Here is a 21,636-nt window from a genome sequence, read left to right as displayed (position 1 = left end):
TATCAATAAGTTACAATCTGGGTTTTGCTTAGAAGAAATACAGTTGTTCAAAACTTAATAAGTTCAGAAATAACAAATTTAAACTTTGGCAAAAATCAAATATAATTTCTGAAGTGTGTACTTTTCTTTAGGCCATGCATGCCTCATTTTTCTGACTTAAGCAAATTTGTAATTGTAATTAAGCAAATTAAGCAACTTGGAAAGAGCAAAAAAAAACACATAGTAAGTGGTGTGTATACACTCTATCTAGCTAAGCAAGAGAAAAATTCTAAACCTACCAGATATAATTTAACAGAAGTTATTTTCAGTTACAACATACATATCAGTTATAACATATACACACACATATATATATATATATATATATATATATATATATATATATATATATATATATATATATATATATATATATATATATATATATATATATGACATATATATATATGTCATAAATCTATAGATATGTGTCAATTCTTTGGTTTGTAAATTTTATTTTTCTAATGTCAGTCTAGTCTCCATACTGTAGATAATGTTTAATGAGGGGCCTCCTGCTGCCTCATTTAATTGACAATTCCAATCATTTATACTAGGTAATGACCAACATGGTGATATGTAGCCCTAGCCTGAATGGTGGCTGGTGCTTACCTCCCCCCCATGGAAAATACTGACCCCCCTGTGGCTGTTTGGTATCCAATCCTTTTTGATTTAAAAAAAAGGACTAGAACTCTCAGTTTCTGGTCAAATGAGCACCCTCTAAAGTTTATGTATGCATGAGGTGGATAGATGGATGAGGAAGGGGTGCCCCTCCCCCTATAACAAATAGATTTTGCTTATATTGGGTTTTACTGTTACTCTTCACTTCCATAATGACAGTGTAGACTAGAAATATTCCCAGAAATCATTGGGGAGTAGATATCAATTTCATAGGGGGGGGGGGGGGTATTTTCCAGAGGGAACTGCAAACAGCCTGGACAATACATTGTTTTTCATCACATGAATCACCAGATCTCTTAGTTTAACAAGTACTGTATCTTAATCTTAACCTAGTCTGCAACATAAAATCATTGAGAAATCAGAGGCAACACTATAGCATTGTCTATAGTAAAGGCCACAAGACTTCAATATTTTATTTCCTTTTCCCTAGAAGTACTTCATATGAAATGTGTTGTCATATAGACTTTGGACACCCCCCCCCCCCCAAGCCCAGGAGCAAGTGTTGTAAGTTATGACCAGGGAAATGAGTTTTTTATGGAAGGAGATTTTGGGGGAGGCTCATTTGAGTGAAAATTGAAAGCTCTAGTGTCCTTTTTAAGAGTCGAAAGTGATTGGAGGGTCACTAGCACCCCCCCCCCCACCCTGCAATCCCTCTTTTCCCAAAATGTAACCAATTAAAATCTTGACACTTTAAAGATCAGAAAACAAAAACTCCAAGATTAACACAATCCCTCCAGAACCTGTGGGCAAGTGTTGTATGCCCTGGGAGCATATAAGCCTTTGATAGAAGGGGTGGTCATGTATAAGCTTTGGTAGTTGTATAAGCTTCAGAAGGGGGTTATTTGACAGGAAATCAGAAGTTCTAGTGCTATTTTTAAACATCAAAAGTGATTGGAGGGCAACAAGGCTCCCATGCCCTTTTTTCCCCAAATTGATCTAAAATTTTGAGATTACCCAATTTATTCAAAATACTCCAAAGAGCAGAAAATAAAATTCTGATGTTGGCACAACCTCTTCAGAGCCTGGGGTAAGTGTTGTATTTTATGCTCTGGGGGGATACAAGGCTTTTATAGAAGAGATGGTCATGTAAACTTTGAAGAAGGCCCAATTGATTGGACATTGAAAGCTTTAGGGTACTTGTCTATTATATAAAACACACTTGAGAAGTGAAGTTTGGTTAATGCTAATGAAAAAAACAAAATATGATGAAAATAGAATACTTTGTTAGCAAAATTGTGAAAACTACAACTTGGAAATATGCTCCCAGAATGCAGTGTTACACTCACAAAAATATTGCTCCTTGTTAGAGTACAAAGTCATGGTATGTCCATTAATGCAGAGTTTTGTTTTGGGCAATAACCCCTTATCCTGGAAAAATATAATTGCCTGTTCTTTGGTCCTTAGCAAACACAAATCTTAATTTGAACATCCATGGTGAGACACTATATTCTATCACTAGTCAAAGCAAACTAACTGGTGTCCTCCATTACTGCATCAATAACGAAATGAAATAAACTAGGCCAAGAATCATATTAATAATGAACTTTTCTTTGTCTATGAGATGGTCCATGAGCTGATGCCAAAGCTCCCAATTTAATAATTCACAAATGACCTTCACAATTTTGCTTATAAAGTATTCTATTTTCATCATTTTTTATTGTCACCAAACTTTACTTCTCAAGTGTGTTTTATATAATAGACAGGTAGGCTGCCAGCTTCAGTTCTGTTTTTAAGAGTCAAAAGTGATTGGAGGGCAACTAGACCCTCCCTGTCCCCTCTATGCCCTCTTCCCCCATGACAATGATAGCAATTTGTTCAAAATAGTCCAGAGATCATACAACAATGCCTCCAGGGTTGATACAGCTCCAGAGCCTTGGAGCAAGTGTTGTGATTTATGCCTTGGGGGCATAGGGTGGTCATATAAACTTTGTAGGAAGCTTGTTTAATGGGAAATTGAAAGTTATGGTGACTTTTTCCCTAAGTGTAACCAATAAAAATTTTTAGATAGCCATTTTGTTCAAAATAATCCAAAGACTATATAATAATGTCTTTAGGGTTGACACAGCCCCCCAGAGTCAATTGTAAGTTATGCTCTGAAGACATATTTTGTCTTTAAAGAAAGGGTGGTTGTAAAAAATTTAACACTCACAGGAGGGGGTAAACCCTCACTCATGCTCACACCAGCAAGTATCTACCCCCTCCTCTCCCCACCTAAAGTGCAAATATATAGCCTAGTCAAAATTATATATTTCTAATACATTCTACCACCAGTTATTCTTGCTTTACTGGATCTAGATTTGACATAGTTGGTTTAATTTAAGGATAAATGGGTTGAACCAAGAGATATGCATTGGGAAAATATATGGGAAACATCTAATTTAAGGTAAAATTTGAAAATTAGAGTAAAGTAAAGCATAAAGTTCAAAGTAATTTAAGGTAACTTCATTCATTCAATAAAATTCATTAGTCTGAAACATAGAGGAATGAAATTGAAATGAAAGGAATGAAGGTAACTTCATTCATTCAATAAAATTCATTAGTCTGAAACATAGAGGAATGAAATGGAATGGCAGATATTTAATAAAATGGCTAGCCTACAATGAGGTTATAGCTAGCCTACAATTAGCAGATAGCCTAAAATTAGTCTTAGCTGGCCTACAATTAGGCCCTGTTCTGAATGTTATGGATTAAGAATTGTTTTCTAAACATTTTTCCTTCTCAATAGCCCCTATATCTAAACCTTCACCCTGATGTATTTTATTTGGGGTATTTGTCCAAGATTGGGCACTGAGAGTCTTTTCCAGTTTTTTGGTAGGCTGGCCTAACCTTCTCCTAGGGCCACATCTGAGATCACCATGGGGTAGGGGATGAATTGTAAGAAAATTAGATATGATATTTGGAGAGAACAAAATGAGGAACCTAACAGTAGGTTAGTAGGCTAACAGTAGGCTACTATTTTTATCTTTAGTAGCCTAACATATTTCCTTATGGAGGTTAGAACCACTAAACTGATACCCAGCTATTTTCCAAAACAGCAAAACTTCCTCATATTATTAAACATGTTCATCCTATAATAATGCAGAATGGCACAGGCCTGAGGTTAGAAACTCAATTTTGCTTTTTAAAATTAGGTGTAAGCTGCTTAGGTAGGCTAACAAAATCTAATGGTGCATTGAAATCATATTGCCTAATAAAGAATTTACCGATTTCAAATAGCTCACCTAATGGAATAAAACCATTGATTTAGGCTAGTAAACAGTTCATACAGTAGGAATCCTAATCAAAACAAGCCCAAGAAATTTATCAGTTACACTGGTATTAATGATATAAATTAAAGAGTTAAAATGCTAATTAACTGGCAGAAACAAATTTAAAATCATTGTTTTCTTTCAATTATTTTTAATTGGAATTTACTTTGCATAGTGACAGATCTTGGTACGATAAACTCGTATATTATAGCAATATAGCAGCATTGCTTTGACTTTTGATCAAATGAAGTACATAAGCAGCGAAATTGTTTTTTTGCGTTAAATGACAAACGTGATATATAATAAAATCCTTGTGCCTCTGCAAGAGATTATTGACAAGATAAAAAAAAACATTAAGATCCGTTTTATTAAATATCTGCCGTTCCATTTCATTTATCTATGTTTCAGACTAATGAATTTTATTGAATGACTGAAGTTACCTTAAATCGCTTTGTCCAGCGAATAGGGAATTGTAATGTAGGTGCTGGTTAGTGAAGATGCGCAGCCAATACTTCGGCTGCATCCTATTCTCTGATCCATGACTAGAATGACCAATCTTTTTCCACAGCTTCCTTGAAAGCCTCCAGACTAGGTACTGAGACTGCTCCTTTGCTTAGGGAGTTCCAGAATCCCGCAACTCTATTCGGGAAGAAGTTGTTTCGGATCCTGGGGCTGGCTCGTTTGCATTATGACTTCAGGTTTTGTACTCTAGTTTTTGTTGACTGGTCAATTCCAAGCATATTTTTTGCAAGGACTGAGTATGCAGCATTTTCTACTCCATAATGACGTACCCACTTTTTCGTCGATAGGAGAGGAAAATAATAAACCGAATATGTCCGTATCTGATGTCGATAGAAAAGTGTCAATTGTATCCCTTGCAGTCCTCCAGCCCCGGCAATTCCAAAACGATATCCTCCTTGTTCTAGAATTTTTCTTTGCCAATCCATTCAAAAATAAATATTGATTTTTTGGTATATCTAATATGCTGCTATTATCCTGATCATCACCAGCTACAATATTTTGGAAAACTGAATGAAACAAAAGAGAATCCCGCTCAAATTCTTTTAACCTTGATGATGGTATTCCATCACTATCTCTATCCATTATCAAATATTACCACCATGTCAAGAATAACCACACCAAGACCCATGCGCCCAACAAACAAAAATAGAAGGTAACTCACACAGAAACAACTAAGAAAAGAAAAGAGAAATGTCTTCATCTAAGACAAATTCTTTCAATATTCTACCGCTATTCATAAAGACCCCTGTGTGCTTCAGAAAAAGCAGTAAAAAGACATAAAAAAAATAGATGACTAAAGAGAAAGAATCGTAATAAATATATAGAGCAACAAAAATTAGTGAGAAGATAACTAAAAAACAAATAAATACGAGACAAAATATGATTAAACGCTTCCTACTTGTATATTTTAAAACATACTAACAGGGCGCTTTACTATTAGACGATATGATTTTATTTCACTGAAACATCACTTGGAAAACTATGATGTACATGTCCTTGGACGTTTGGAAAGTCGTCAACCTCTGGTATGCTATCACTAAATGAATACTTTGTAATTGAGCCGTCAGGTCTTTTCAGAAACAAGTTTGTCTGAATCCCCCTTTGATAGCCATGCCTCATGTCTAGGAATCTTCCGCAATTTATCCCGTTTCGCTAAAATCAGCTTACGTATTTTACGGATTTCGGCTGGCACATCATCACTAATAAACAAGTTGCTATTATTTCCATGAAATGTCTTGTCCTTCAGCTTCCTGGCATTTTTTACAATAGAAAACTTGTCGTCTTTTTTATTTAGTGTCACCTTTAAGAATTTACGATTTCTGTCATATTGCGAGATTGTAAAATTTACTTCAGGCAATTCTAATCCATGGCGAACAACTTCTGTAAATAAATCTGTTAGTAAGGATTCTCAGAGAAAATGAAAGAGTGTATTATGAAAATTCATTTAAAAATTCTGATTCTCCTCGAAAAACTTGGAATTTAATTAAGGAGAAAATTGGAAAAAATTAAAAGCTATCACATCCTGAGGTATTAGTTAATACAAATGGTGTAGAAGTTAGAGAACCGCAAGATGTTGCTAATATCTTTAGTGATTATTTTGCTGGTGTTGGTCAAGCGATTGTTTCAGCAGGATTAGATTTGTCCCCTTACAGGTCGCATAAAGAATATTTACCCTCCAATGAATGTACGGGCATATTTCTGGTCCCTGTTAGTTTTGCTGAATTTCATAAGATTATCAAAAATATAAAAATGGTAATTCAGTGGGACATGATGAATTATCAACAAATTTGTTAAAGAGTATTGCCGGAGTTATTTTTGAACCACTTATCCACATTTTCAATTTGAGTATCAATTCAGGTATATTTCCTAGTAAATGGAAAATTGCCCGAGTAATTCCGTTGTATAAACAAGGCGATAAATCTGACGTAAGTAATTATCGTCCAATTGCAATTTTATCGCCATTATCTAAAGTGTTTGAAAAAATTTTAAAAGAAAGGATTTCTAGCTATTTAGATAAAATAAATTTCTTTACCAAACATCAATTTGGATTTAGGGCAAACCGTTCGACAGAACAAGCAGTTGCAGCTCTTTTATTAGAAATAAATGATTGTTTAGATGATGATTTCCATGTGGCTACTTTTTCTATGATATAAAAAAAGCATTTGATACTTTAAATCATGAAATTCTTCTTGACAAAATGATAAATTCCGGTATAAGAGGGAAAGGATTGCAAATTATTAAATCATACCTATGCGGACGCAAAATCACAGTAAATGTCGGTGGAAAAATGACTAATTTAAAAAGTCTTATTGATATTGGTGTCCCCCAAGGCTCAGTATTAGGTCCACTTTTATTTTTTATCTATATTAATGATCTTCCCCGACGTTTGCATGAGAATATTAGCCATGCAGTTCTATTTGCAGATGATACAGCTATAGCAGTTAAAGCTAGGGATTCATTGACATTGATCAAAAATCTGACTATAAGTGTTACCTCAGTTAATCGACGGTTTGTTTCTAATAAACTAGTACCGAATTTTAAGAAAACTAATTTTATGGTTTTTGGTCGTTCAAAACGTTCCACTCGAGAGATTTCTTGTGATGAGCTACAGGTTGGTGATAAAAAAAATTTGTAGGGTCCAATCATATCGTTATTTAGGAGTTTTTCTAGATCTCCTTTTGTCATAATGAATGCAACATGATTTCAATACACCATTAGATTTTGTTAGCCTACCTAAGCAGCTTACACCTAATTTTAAAAAGCAAAATTGAGTTTCTAACCTCAGGCCTGTGTCATTCGGCATTATTATAGGATGAACATGTTTAATAATATGAGGAAGTTTTGCTATTTTGGAAAATAGCTGGGTATCAGTTTAGTGGTTCTAACCTCCATAAGGAAACATGTTAGGCTACTAAAGATAAAAATAGTAGCCAAGGCTACTGTTAGGTTCCTCATTTTGTACTCTCCAAATATCATATCTAATTTTCTTACAATTCATCCCCTACCCCATGGTGATCTCAGATATGACCCTAGGATCAGGTTAGGCTGAAACTTCCGCATTCAAAAACCTTTCTAGCAAGTGCGGGGCAAGGCACGCACCTACAAATCCATTTTGGGAAATGTTAAGGAAAGAAAATTAAAAAAGAGAAATTAACAGGTAAAATGAACAGAAAACGTTTTTGAGGTGGGAAAAACAGATGAAAATTAACAAAAGGGATAAATTATGCGAAAATTGTAGGATGTTTATGAATATCTATGCTAGAGATTATGATTTTTGTAAATTTTCCTGTCTATTGGTATAGATTCTGTAGAAATAGATATAAATATTTACAAAAATCACGATTATCCTGGGTTAAACAATACACAATGTGCCCTTCCTCCAAGCAGTTTCGAGCCAAGCCTTTTACATCGTTGTGGTTTAAAGCCACAGGCTCATTTCACGTTTTCACAGCTTTCTAGTAGAGCGAACACTTCTGAAGCTCTTCACGGGAATAGCTTCTCTTTGAGAATTTCACAGCGTTGTAGTTGTGAGCAACGAGCCCGTTATTTGCGAAGGCTAAAGAACCAAGACTGGCAATTTGAGGATAGAAGGCTGAAGCGAGTGGAGAAGGAAAAACATTCGGTGAAGTCAGCTTTGTGTTAGCTCAAGAGCCAACGAAGCAGTTTCGACCGAAGCCTTGTACACCGTTGTGGCTAAGAGCAACAGGCTCATTTCATGTTTTCATAGCTTTCTAGTAGAGCGAGCGCTTCCGAACCTCTTCACGGGAATAGCTTCTTTTTGAGAATTTAATAGCTTTGTAGTTGCAAGCGCAGAGTCTGTTACTTGCGAAGGCCAAAGACAAGACTGTCAATTTCGAGGATGGAAGGTTCAATCGAGTGGAGAAGTAAAAAACAAACGGTGAAGTTGGTTTTGGGTTAGCTTAAGAGCCAACGAAGCAGTTTCGAGCCAAGCCTTGTACATCGTTGTGGCTAAAAGCAACAGGCTCATTTTACGTTTTCATAGCTTTCTAGTAGAGCGAACGCTTCTGAAGTTCTTCAAGGGAATAGCTTCTTTTTGAGAATTGACACAAAAGATGAAAAAGAAGAAGATAAAAAATACATCTCAATTATGTAAGTACGGATATAACACTACATGCATCTCAATTATGTAAGTACGGATATAACACTACATGCCTATTAAAATGAGCAGATCAAATTCTAAGAAATAAGAGTTTCTCACTCAAGTCAGAACTAAACGCGACAAATAATTCAAATTCTTCGTATTTTATTTTTCACAAATACAAATTTATCTACCAAGACATACCTAAAAAACACAGCAATTCAATATATTTTACGTAATACAATATTAGACAGGTTTTAGCTAGACATGGCTACTTCAGTTTTCTTTTTTTTCACCCAAAGCGTGACAGCTCTATCCCTATTAAGTAAACCTGCCTCTTATAACCACGACCACTAGCGTTTTTTTTAACGAGGTAGAACCTCGTTAAAAAAACTCTGGAGAATAATAGCTAATTTTCAGAAAAAATTCTATTGATGTCTACTGTCTATTCATACATATTATTCTATTGGTATTAGTTTATGATGAAACTTCTAACGGACTATGAGACCCTTTAACCACCCAGCCATCCAGCAATACATATATACTAATTTAATTGGCTTCACTAGGTTTCCGAATGCTTTGGCCAAATTTGAGAGGAGGCAGAGAAGGTGGCATCGACTTGAGGGCACAGTTACGATGTCTACTGAACAGATAAAAAGATGGAAACACTTTTGAGCAATGAGGACAAGTCAAATCAGCTGGTCCCTTCAAACAACTAACTAAGTGTTTTTTCAAATAATACTTCCTTCGAAAAGATCTACCACATTTATCACACTTATGAGTTTTTTCTGCAAAATGAGATTTATGGTGACGATTTCTATCATCTGAAAAGAAGAAAGAAACTTGAGGATTTGAAAAAAACAACAACTGGATGATTGAAATTGGAAAAGGATAAGACTTGCTGGTAGTATATAAAGGTAATGTATATATGTGTAATGTATATGATGTATATATGTTACCAGTGGTGTATATATGTTACCATTAACCAATCTGGTTAATGTCGACATTCACCGGTGAATATTTCAAATTCCTTTTTCTCTGCTTTGATTCAAATAGCTTTACGAGTCAGCTTTTTCAGTCTTATGCAAGCTATGATGACAAAAGTTAAAGTTAGGTCTGATTATATTAGTTTAGGTTAAATTTGGTTATAAATATCAGAAATGGGTTAAAAACCTAACCTAAATTAACCCTACCAAATCTAACCTGACCAAAGCTGTCATCATCAAACCTTGCATTAAGTTGAAAAAGTCGACTGGCAACGCTGACTAAATCCAAGGCAAAAAAAAAGGCATTTCAGATACTTGCTGGTGAATGTCGACATTCATGAATCTCTAACATTCACAGTAACATATATATATATATATATATATATATATATGTATATATATGTATAATATGTACACATGAACATTTGCCTTTTGGCAGTGTATTCACTAGACCTCGCTAATTTCCAGATTGACTTCACTGAAATCCATATCACTAGACTCCATGTGCTGATAAATTGTACTGAGTACATTAAACTCATTTAGGTTTTCTAAATGCAAAATGTAGATGATTGGCTATAGAAGTATACACTATATCTATACTATATTTATATAGTATGCTGTATCTACACAAATGTATTATATATGTTGAAAAACTAAAAAGAAATATTTCAATTCTGCAAAATTTTACTGTCTTATTTTATCATCAACCCGGAATCATATGTTTATATTTATTTATCTATTTATATTTATCATAACTATTATATTTATAAAAAGTCATTTATTATATTTGTTTATACATTTAAGGATAGTGTAAATAGACGCCAACTAGCAAGACTATGACCACTGTTCTTTTTCTATCTCTATAGCTATGTAAGTGTCCCACCATGGGTATTGAACCACCATTCTGTGAATATTTAATTGTTATTTATTGGCTATATGGTGTGTATTTATTTCACAAAGAAAGCAAATAGGGAGCTTGTTTGCAATACCCTTATTTGGTCTCTTTTGTTCTAAAGTTTTTGTCAAAATCAGAACAAGAGAGTTCAGAAATCAGAACAAAAAAAAAGAAAATTCTGGAGATTTTAATCTTAATTTCCAGAAACTAAGAAATAAATCCAGAAATAAATTATAGAAATAAATCTTAAAATCAAAAATCTTAAATTGGAGAATCATCGGCAAACATATGCACGGTTGTTGTTTTTTTTTTTCTGGAGAAAAGTCGGTTCAAAAATGAACTTAATTTTTAACAATTTGTTTTAATCAGTAGAGCTTATTTTGAAAAGTTTTATTGGCCAAATTTTTGATGATAAAGACAATGAACTGTATATAACATACTTAGGGGAAATATTAAATACGTATATATTAATAAAGTGCTTTGAGATTCCCAATTAATGTGGAAGCAATTGTAAATATTCCTCAGATTAAAAAAAGTATCATTATTAGTATGGGCGGAATCATACAACTAATTTGAGGCTCATAAAGGCCAATTACGTCCAAACCCCTTCCAACAAAAAAACAACCAATATAATACTAATAGCCATCAGTTGCAAGCGGCATTTGATCATCACTAACATGTACTAGCAAGAAAACTCATGGGACCTTTACTTATACTATCATGGGCAATTTAAGCGTCAAGGGGGATTTATTTTGTTAGCCATTACTGGCTTACCATTACTGTACAAACACTGGGGAGGACAACTAGTTATTGGACGGGGACTGAAATTAGGAGTAGTAAACAAATATTAATGTCCACTTTAAAAAAACGCTTTAAGAAACGGTAAACATATATTTAGTAGAAAAAGGTAAAAAGTGAAATAAAAAATCGTTTCCTGCTACCTGGGAAAACTACTTTGTTAAAGATTCAAAATGACCTTTGTTAAAGATTGGGCAGTTCAAAGACCTTTCTCAGAGGCACCATGAGAAGATTGACACTACTGCTCCCAGACTAGGCAACCGTTTTAGTAGTTATTTTTTAAACTAATTTTGGCTTTTTACTATGATCTACTTTTACTGAGTGTGGACAATCTTTATCCCCAACTAAGTAAGACATTTCAGATGACTCTCTTCCATTTTCTGTGAAAGAAAAAGAAAATAGGAGGAAGTTGCATTAGCTATAGTTGCATATGATACAAGAAATCTCAGATGGGCATATTGCAATTTAATCAACTTTTAATATATTTTGAAGTTTTATATATATATATATATATATATATATATATTTAAAAAAAACTGGAAGAATAAGAATATAAGTCTTCAAACCAAGATTAGAATTTTGGAAGCTAAAGCGGTGATAGCGGTCAAGTATGGTTCCTAAGCGTGGGCACCCCGAAAGACGAAAGAGTATTTGGCAGGTGTTTTCCATAGATATTGTCTAAAGACTTTTTGGGTATCCGTCAAACTGACTGGATTTCAAACAGTAGGCTGCGCGAAAAATGTGGCTCCATCCCGCTTTCTAGGGCTACAATCAGAAAAAGGTTGAGATGGCTAGGGCACGCTCTGCAAAGGAAGGATGACAGATTGCAAAAGATAGTCCTTGTCGTCCGACCATCTAGAGCCAAACAAAAGCAGGTCGTCCCCCAAATGGGATCGGAGGACGTCGTAAGGACAAATTTAAGGGAACCAGGAACTTCTTGGGAGGGTGTAAAGAGGGAGGCTTTAAATGGATTAGGATAGAGGAGGAGTATGCGAAGCTGTGCTGGCCTCAGGCGGCTTGGTGATGCAGTGAATTGTTAGTTGTAGTAGTAGTTTGTTACTTACAGAACATAAATTATCGTATTATTGCTCGCAATAGAAAAAAAAAACATTTTGATACAAGGACTTTTGGTCTCTGCAGTGTTTTACTGTTTTATTTCTAACATAACACTTTTGGAACAGATAAAGATGGGAATCATCGATCATGCAACTGTGCTTTTATGGCAAATTTGGCTTAAAGCCTAAAACAGTGATGGATTACCAAAATATACAAAATCAATAACAATTCTCAACAACTTATAGAAGAAAAAAAAGCCAAGAATCTGGAAGCTTACAATCCTATTTGTTATTGAAAATGCTTAATATGCTTCATTCGCTAATTTCTTTGATATACTACGCTTAATAAATTTAATTTTTCCAATATTATACTCTTCTTTATTTTATATTACATTACCTATCTAGGCCTATCTAGCTCCATCTAGGCCTTTTTTGGACGACATCATCCTGAACAGGACAACATTCTGTACTTCAACCCATAACGTTGGTGCTGTTCGCGTCGGTTTACCCTGTTATTTTTACATTATTTTGTTGCAATTTGAAAAATAAATCGAACTTTACAATAAATTATTTCATATTTTACACTATAACTCTTATTCATCAATATAAATTACAATAATTAAAATAATTGTAAATTTTTTAACATTTTACTCTTTAAAAATTATTTATTCATAATAGAAGACAGAGAAGAAGGATATCAGATTAGTACTTCGGCTTCCATACCTAAAAAAAGGAAACACAATAAAATTCAGGAAACTACTTTGAAAACATCCAAAAGTAGAGCTTACTTGTTTATACCATTCCCAATTCGGACTGCTTCACTTTACCAGTACACCCTCCCCCCTTAATAACTTAATATGCAAACATGTATTAGTTTCTTCTTATTAGTTTAACGGCAAGCGGTAGACAAGTGGCGGGAAGAAAAGAGTCGTAGTGTTGAAAATGTAATATGGGCTATATTTGTCCGTTAGGGAGGAGGGGGGAGGAAAGGGGGAGTAAAATGAAGTAGTCTGCATTTAGCATTGATATAAGTAAGTATTTTAGAATGTTTTAAAGTAGTTTCCAGAATTCTGTAGAGTTTCCTTGCATATTGGAAGCAGTGGCGGTTCTGACCTCTCTTGCGCGGGGACAAAAGCTTGATTAGCACCCCCCCCCCTTTCTCCAAAAAAATTTCAGACCAAATCTTGAAAAATTTCATTTATTTAAACCTGAGTTTTCTTATTTTATATGGGAAAAAATTATGGGAGAAATGAAAACCTAGGATTCAATTTGCTCATACTTACTGCCAACTGGACCCTCTACTTTATTTTAATAAAAGTAAAATTTCAAAAATTACAAAATGATTATAAATTTTAAGTTATTTATTTGAAATTTTACGCCCTTAAGTTTTCTGCACTCAAGGCAAGCGCTCCCTCTATCTCTCCCCTAAAACTACCTCTGACTGGAAGTACTAAACTAATACCAGAAGAAGAAACAGAACAAAAATGAGGAAAATATCAAAAGCCTTAAAGAATAAATCCTATATTAACCTGATAAATGCCTTAAAAAGAAACTCACCCTTCGAGAAAAAAGCTTTAGAGCAGTGTCCACACTTAAATTCTCGATTGTTCTGATGTTTGTTCATATGAGACTTGAATCTACCCTGGGTGAAAAATGAAAGCTGACAGGTTTGGCATGAATACCTTTTGGCTCCTTGATGATTAATTAAATCGTGATTCGATAAAGTAGACTGCTGAGCAAAGGCTCTGCCACACTTTTCACACCTGGATAGACAGATAAGCATTAACTCGTTATTAAATTAAATCGTGTTTCGATAAAAGTAGACTGCTGAGCAAAGGCGCTGCCACACTTATCACACCTTAATAGACATATAAGCATTAACTCGTTATTAAATTAAATCGTGATTCGATAAAAGTAGACTGCTGAGCAAAGGCACTGCCACACTTATCACACCTTAATAGACAGGTAAGCATTAAGTTAAATCGCGATTCGATCAAGTAGACTGCTGAGCAAAGGCGCTGCCACACTTATCACACCTGGATAGCCAGATAAGCATTAACTCGTTATTAAATTAAATCGTGGTTCAATAAAACTGTGTTTAGATCCACTGCTAGCTAGACTTATAGATCTAGTCACACATCTTTCAAGATATCAATAACTAGGCAGGTCCCGTTCACATTTAAAATTAAGTGCTTGATTTCAGTAGGGTGCACCTAAGCATGCAGCCCTAGAGTCCAGAACTCTGTGCCTAGGATTTACAATCGTACCAATCAGGAAGTCTATTTTGCACTATATTTATCATTTGCGCTTATGGGTGGCGTTTACACGCATGCGCGGCTAAAATTCCATGCTGAAGCAAGTGTATAGCCATATGTACTTATCTAAGCATGGGAGTCTTGATGGAATTCCATGTGAACACTGCTTAAGGCTACTTCTGATACAAAAACAAAAATACCACGTTTATAGACCTAGATGGAGAGATAAGTATTAAATTGATTGATAAGATTGTATGCAATAAGATCCATGTTTAAACAATGTGTAATCCTGACAGAATCTTAAAAATATAGGAATACATCAGTTTTTGAAATTTAAAAAAAAAATCAAGTTCCGAAAAACTAGTATTGTGAATACCTTTTTGTTTATAAAAGCCAAACGACAGCCAGGGTACAGAGGATAAAGACAGACAAATAGCTTAGATTCGTGATCTTTCTTTAGTATGCGTTTCAACAGTAAAATTATCAAACAGTTCGTGGTAACGAACTGTAGTAAGGAGCAGCTCAATAGTAACCGAAACTCTATAAAAATGGAATTTTGATACCAATAGTTACATCAAAAGAATCGCATTTAAATGCTGATTTTAAATAAATAAGTTTCATCAAGATCAGTTATACCCATCAAAAGTTAAGAGCCTGAGAAAATTTGCCTCATTTTCGAAAACAGGGGGAAACATCCCCTAAAAGTCATAAAATCTTAACGAAAATCACACCATCAGATTCAGCGCATCAGAGAACCTTATTGTAGAAGTTTAAAGCTTCTATCTACAAAAATATGGAATTTCGCATTTTTTGCCAGAAGGCAGATCACGGATGCGTGTTTATTTGTTTGTTTGTTTTGTTTTTTTTTCTTTTCCCCAGGGGTGATCGTATCGACTGAGTGGTCCTAGAATGTCGCTAGAGGGCTCATTCTAACGGAAATTAAAAGTTCTAGTGTCCTTTTTAAGTAACCAAAAAAAATGGAGGGCACCTAAGCCCCCTCCCACGCTCATTTTGTCCCAAAAGTCACCGGATCAAAATTCTGAGATAGCCATTTATTCACCATAGTCGAAAAACCCAATAACTATGTCTTTAGGGACGACTTACTCCCCCGTAGTCCCCGTGGGAGGGGCTGCAACTTACAAACTTTGACCTGTGTTTACATATAGTAATGGTTACTGGGAAGTGTACAGACGTTTTCAGGGGGATGTTTTTGGTTTAGGGGGAAGAGTTGAGGGGGGGGGGGTTACGTTGGAGTATATTTCCATGGAGTAACTGCTCATGGGGGAAGATAATTTCAATGAAGGTGGCACAGGATTTTCTAGCGTTATTTGAAAAAACAGTGAAAAGATAAATATGAAAAGTTTTTTCTACTGAAAGTAAGGAGTAGCATTAAAACTTAGAACGAACAAAAATTATTACGCAAATGAGGGGTTTACCTCCTTGCTATACCTCACTCTTTACGCTAAAGTATTTTTAGTAATTTCAACTATTTATTTTACGGCCTTGGTGATTCAGAGGTCATTCTTAAGGAATTGGGACAAAATTTAAGCGTTAGTGCAAAGAGCGAGGTATCGACGAGGGTTGAACCCCCCTCATATACGCAATAAAAACATACGGATATAGAAGTTCGTTACGTAAGTTAACTCGTAAGTTACATATATTTTTTACCAATGAAAACGTTTGTAAAAAATTGTAAGTTGTAGTTGCTTTTTTAAGTAATCAAAAAATTGGAGGGCAAATAGGCCTCCGCCCTTGCTCCTTTTTTCTCAAAATCTTCCGATTAATTGCAATTAATTAATATGCAAATTTCGTTATAATTATTTATGTGCGGAGAGCCAAGATCAAAACATGCATTAATCCAAAAACGTCCAGAAATTAAATAAAAAAAACAAGTTTTTTTAAATGAAAGTAAGGAGCAACATTAAAACTTACATTAAAACATTAAAACGAACAAAAATTACTCTGTATATGAAAGGGGCTTTTCCTCCTCAACACCCCGCTCTTTACGCTAAAATTCGACTCTTTCTCTTAACTCTATTTTTAAAACAGTAAGAAACTTTAGCGCAAAGAGCGCTAAGTTTGAGGAGGAAAAGCCTCTTTCATATACGGAGTAATTTCTGTTCGTTTTAAGTTTTAATGTTGCTCCTTACTTTCATTTAAAAAAAAACTTGTTTTTTTTATTTAATTTAAACTAAAAGGTGGGTCTTGAGATAAACCAATATTTTTGTTACTTGGGCAATTTGAAGGGTTGCACCAACCTTTGGTCGGCTTTGGCGATAAAAGTGTTGCAGAGGCAACACTTTGGTTTCGATTCTTTGATATCAATGAAAACCTTGATATGTCAACCCCTCAAAATTTTAAAATGGTATATATCAATAATAATAATAATAATAATAAAAAATACATTTGGTTAGCCTAACGATGAAAGTGTTGCGGAGGCAACAGTTTGGTTTTGATTCTTTACCATTGATTTAAAGCTTCAGATGTCAACCCCTCAAAAATTTAAATGGTAGGCTATATACCAAGAGGAATAATAATATTCGTAGTTTCAAAAAATATTTGTATATGTTTTAACAAGGGATTACAACAAATTAAAAACCTTAAAAAATAAAACCAAAAGTTTAAAGCTTAGTAGAAATCATTGTCAGAAATTGTACTTGCTTTAATAATCATATATCTTTGAAAAGAAACAGTATGAAAAGACAGTAAAATGCGTAAAGAGAAAAAACTGGTAATCTCAAAAAGATTTGTACATAGTTTAACAAGGAATTACCAGAATTCAAAAACCTTAAAAAAGAAAACAAAAGTTTGAAGCTTAGAAGATATCGTTGTTAGAAACCAGGATTTCTTTAAAAATCCAACATCTTTGAAGAGAACCAGTATGAAAAGACAGTAAATCGTCTGCGGCTAGAAGAAAAGCGACAATCAGAATCCATATATAGAAGTTGCCGCGTGCTGAGTACCCGGGCCCAGCGGCTGGCGATTGCAAAAACATTTGTATATATTTTAACAAGGGATTATAACAATTCAAGAACCTTCAAAAGAAAACCAAAAGTTTGAGGCTTAGAAGATATCTTTGTTAGAAATCGGACTTGCTTTAATAATCAAATATCTTTGAAAAGCCTGCGTATGAAAAGACAGCAGATTGTCAACTGTCTCATATTGTCGGCGGTTAGAAGACAAGCGACAATGAGAATCCAAATATATAAGCCTGCCACGTGCCAAGTGCAGGGGCCTGGTACTATATATATATATATATATATATATATATATATATATATATATATATATATATATATATATATATATATATATATATATATATATATATATATATATATATATATATATATATATACATATAAATATATATATATATATATATATATATATATATATATATATATATATATATATATATATATATATATATATATATATATATAGGTGTGTGTGTGTATGTGTGTGTGTGTGTGTGTTTGCGTGTGTTTATGTGTGTGTTTCCTATATGTATAATTAAGCTCCTCATCCGATCGCCAAGAAACCTTAAGGAGTTGCTGAGTATACTCAAGCGAAGGTTTTAAGCATAAATCCCCCCCCCCCAAAGACCGTCTTAATACTGTTTATACTGACTGAAATTACAGAGCTCTGAACAAAATACCTGGCAGTCGCTTCCGTTTACATTATTCGCATTTTCTAGGAGTTTTTCTCAGACGGGATTCTTCCGCATAAGAATTTTCCGCGGGGAGAGCGATGTGCAGGAGGAAATTTTCCAAGGGGAGATTCCACGTAGAGAGAATTTTCCTTCAATTTCCTTTCTTTCGAGACCGCAGCAACGCGTCACGGTGAGCTAGTGATGCCATATGACTTTTTTAAAACCATTTTACGACAACAAAGAACAATAAAAGAAAAGAAGGACTGAATGTTAACAACTTACACGAACGGTCTTTCACCAGTATGCGTTCTGGAATGAGCTTCTAATGTTTTCTTTTCAGCAAAGCGTCGTTTACAAATGGAACACTCGAAATTTTTCACTCCTTCATGACTTAGCATATGCCTATTTAGACTTGACAATTGGCGGTATTTGGCATTACATTTCAAACAAACAAACGGTTTTTCGGCAGCATGCGATGCTAAATGCTCTGTAAAAATATCGGATCAGTTAATATACAAATCTATCCCTCTGAAGCTAGAAGACAATATACCTTATTTAGCGAGAAATTCAACAAAAAAGAACAATTTTTAACAAAATAAAAAAGAAACCATTAAAAACTCGAATTAGCTCTTTGATCCCCCAAGCTACGCTTTGAGGGAACACATTATGATTTTCCAGATTGCAAAAAAACAAATTGCTCGTAATTTTTCAAAATAAAAGTATGCCAGACTGTGCTTTGGCCCTTACACGCTTGTCATTTCGACTTCGTGTTTCGCTGTAAACAGTGTGTCTTCACTTTGAACTAAAATAACACAAATTCTTCATTTATTCCTATTACCTGTGGTGCTCCTCAAGGTACTATACTTGCTGGTATCGTTTTCCTGGCTGTTATAAACTACATCCTTCGGTCCTTCAAGGATAGATACAAATTTTTGGAAGATTTATCTTCAATCCTCTAAAAACCGATTTTAAAGAGCCAGTACCCTTATTTCAGCCTGTAAAGAGCGAAAAGATACTGGGCGTTACCTTCTCAACTGATTGCAGATTCAACAGCCATGTGAATGAGCTGATCCGCAAAGGCTACGGTGCCCTACAATAACTTATTACAACAAAAAAGTTTGGTTTCAGTGGGAAGTCCGTAAAACTGGCATATATGACTTACGTTCTGCCTGTTTGAGGCCCGAGTGTCCAGTTAATCTCCGGACTAAGCCAAGATATTGAGACCATTCAAACGTGCTTGTAAAATATTGGGAAATATTGTACCGGAAACAGGTAAGCTCTATGTCGCTTTCCTCGACATTAAGAAAGCATTTGATGGCATTGATAGGTCTGTTATCTAGTTAAGATAGGGCTACCTAGGCCATTTGTCAAATTTTTAATTAGCATGTATGAAATTACTTTATCTACAGTTATCATTTCTAAACAAGGAGTATCTAGGCCTTTCAGAACCTTTAAAGGAGTCCGTCAAGGAAGCCCACTGTCACCAAATCTCTTCACTTTATACATTAATGATCTGGTAGAGTACCTTGAACAGCTATGAGCCCTGGCCATCTCAATTGTGAATACTCTATTTTATTGCTTACTGTTCGTTGATGACACGGCTTTGGTGGCTAAGTCCGCCGAAGAGCTTCAAACTCTCCTGGATTTAGATGAAGCAAATCCACTTAGAAACAAAGAAATTGAAGCTAAATACATCCAAGACCGAGATTGTCATCTTTCACAGCAGTGAAACCAATGGATAACACGATTTTTCATTTACTTATAAAGGTGAGTCAATAAAGGTAGCCTCCAGATATAAGTATTTGGGATATGTGCTCGCAGCAAATGAGAACTGGACCCAACACACTAAACTGATGATTTCTCGTGGAAACGCAGCTGCATATGCTCTACCCTGGCGAAAATACATAATGGGTATTAGGAATATGAAGATGCACAAGCACCTCTTTATGACTAAGGTTCTAACAGTTGCCCATTATGGCTGCAAGCTGTAAGGGGCTATAGTGAGACAATTGGAGTCTCTGCAGTATATGTATTTCAAAAAAGTTGTCGACTTGAATAATAATTTTAGCAGTTTGGTTCTTAGAGGTGACCTGGGTTTACCGAATTGGCGTCATAAGAAAATTATACAGATGATCAAGTTTTGGTTAAAGGCATTACATTTGCCAGATAGCCTTCTAGTGCAGGCGGCTTATAACAAGATGTTGAAATGTCTTAGAAAGGTAACATGGCCAAAACAGTTTAAAGCCCTGCTGGATAGAGCTGGTTTCTCATGGGCATGGAATGAAGGCCAGGATCCCGATTGCAAACCTGATTGCGGCTTAGGGACCAGGTAATCCAGGTTTGGCTTACAGATGTCGAGAAGTCAGTTACTCTAAGGTTTTACAAACAGATTAAAGTAGTGCATGGAGAGGAGTTTTACTCGAGACTGAACCTACCGTGGAGAGCATTGAAATGCCGGTTGTAGGTGCGAGCAAACTGTGTGCCATTGCGTAGAGGACACTGGAATTCTTACAATGTTGATGGCCTGGGAGATAAGTTTGATGGCCTGTTGATGGCCTGGGAGATAACTTGCAACATTTTATGAGTAATTGCCAAAGTTTAGAAACTAATCACTTCAAAATCAAAATCATCCGTTTGATTATACATTTTAAAACTTAATTTATAATTATCACAAATATTAATATTTAAATCTAAGAAATGATCTTCATGACCAGCGCCATGACCAGGTTCAAGAGTAAGCTCTGGTGGATATATATTTTTAGAAATATGGATGAAATCCTTACAATTTAAGACCAAAATATCATCTAAATATCTTTTATTATTTGACAAAACATGTTTTAAATTATTTGGATTATTCTTATCCATCATATATTTATATTCTAGTTGACTTAAAAACAAGTCAGCTATAAATGGGCTGGCATTCCCCCCCATGGGAATTCCCACGATTTGCTTGTACAAATCACCACCAAATCTTATGTAAGTATTGTATAAAACAAATTCTAATAACTCAAAAATCATATCCAAGCTGTAACATCTCAAGTTAACTGTAGTATTAAAGCAATGTATATATATAGTTTTTTTTCTTTGTCTTTTTTCTCTTTTTCTTTTTTGTGTATATGACCACTGGCTTTTAAATACACGTATACTTATAGGAGTTTTGAACAGTAAAAGTAAACTATTTAAGGAAACTTTTAAGAGTACAAAAATAAAGCATTTTAGGATTGTAGCTTTTTTTTTCGTTTAATTTGGCACCACTTCTGCACAATGAATTGAATCAATCTTGATAGTATTAGGACTACGGACTCACTTTAGAATTTGTATCATAGCATAAAATTCTCTGCTGCGTGAAATAACCAGATTTCCAGAGTTCATATTATGGTTTATTTGTTCTTCATTCCGAGCAATA

The 21,636-nt window shown here is 34.7% G+C and overlaps 2 protein-coding genes across 4 annotated transcripts in view; both read right to left on the bottom strand.

Moving 5' to 3' along the window:
- The window catches only part of LOC136032803 (uncharacterized), a gene marked incomplete in the record, with an annotated part of 156,517 nt that extends 152,433 nt beyond the window's left edge, over positions 1–4,084 (bottom strand). The window contains 1 exon segment of the mRNA XM_065713192.1: positions 3,939–4,084.
- Positions 4,085–5,370: 1,286 nt separating this feature from the next.
- Positions 5,371–21,636, bottom strand: part of LOC136032802 (zinc finger protein 32-like) — a 52,143-nt gene continuing 35,877 nt past the window's right edge. For 2 of the 3 annotated variants that reach the window (XM_065713188.1, XM_065713191.1), the window contains exons 4-6: positions 18,513–18,717; positions 13,878–14,083; positions 5,371–5,867 (exon numbers count right to left, since the gene is read on the bottom strand). In XM_065713188.1, coding sequence (XP_065569260.1) covers positions 5,551–5,867; positions 13,878–14,083; positions 18,513–18,717 — 728 coding nt within the window. In that variant the 3' untranslated portion in view covers positions 5,371–5,550. Of the gene's footprint in view, positions 5,868–8,734; positions 9,411–13,877; positions 14,084–18,512; positions 18,718–21,636 lie in introns of those variants that run through there. The other variant, XM_065713190.1, reaches the window with a different exon arrangement.

This window comes from Artemia franciscana, chromosome 11, assembly GCF_032884065.1.
Source record: "Artemia franciscana chromosome 11, ASM3288406v1, whole genome shotgun sequence".
Lineage (NCBI taxonomy): Eukaryota > Metazoa > Arthropoda > Branchiopoda > Anostraca > Artemiidae > Artemia > Artemia franciscana.
The sequence above is the reverse complement of the archived record's forward strand: the minus strand, read 5'-3'. Positions and strand labels throughout refer to the sequence as shown.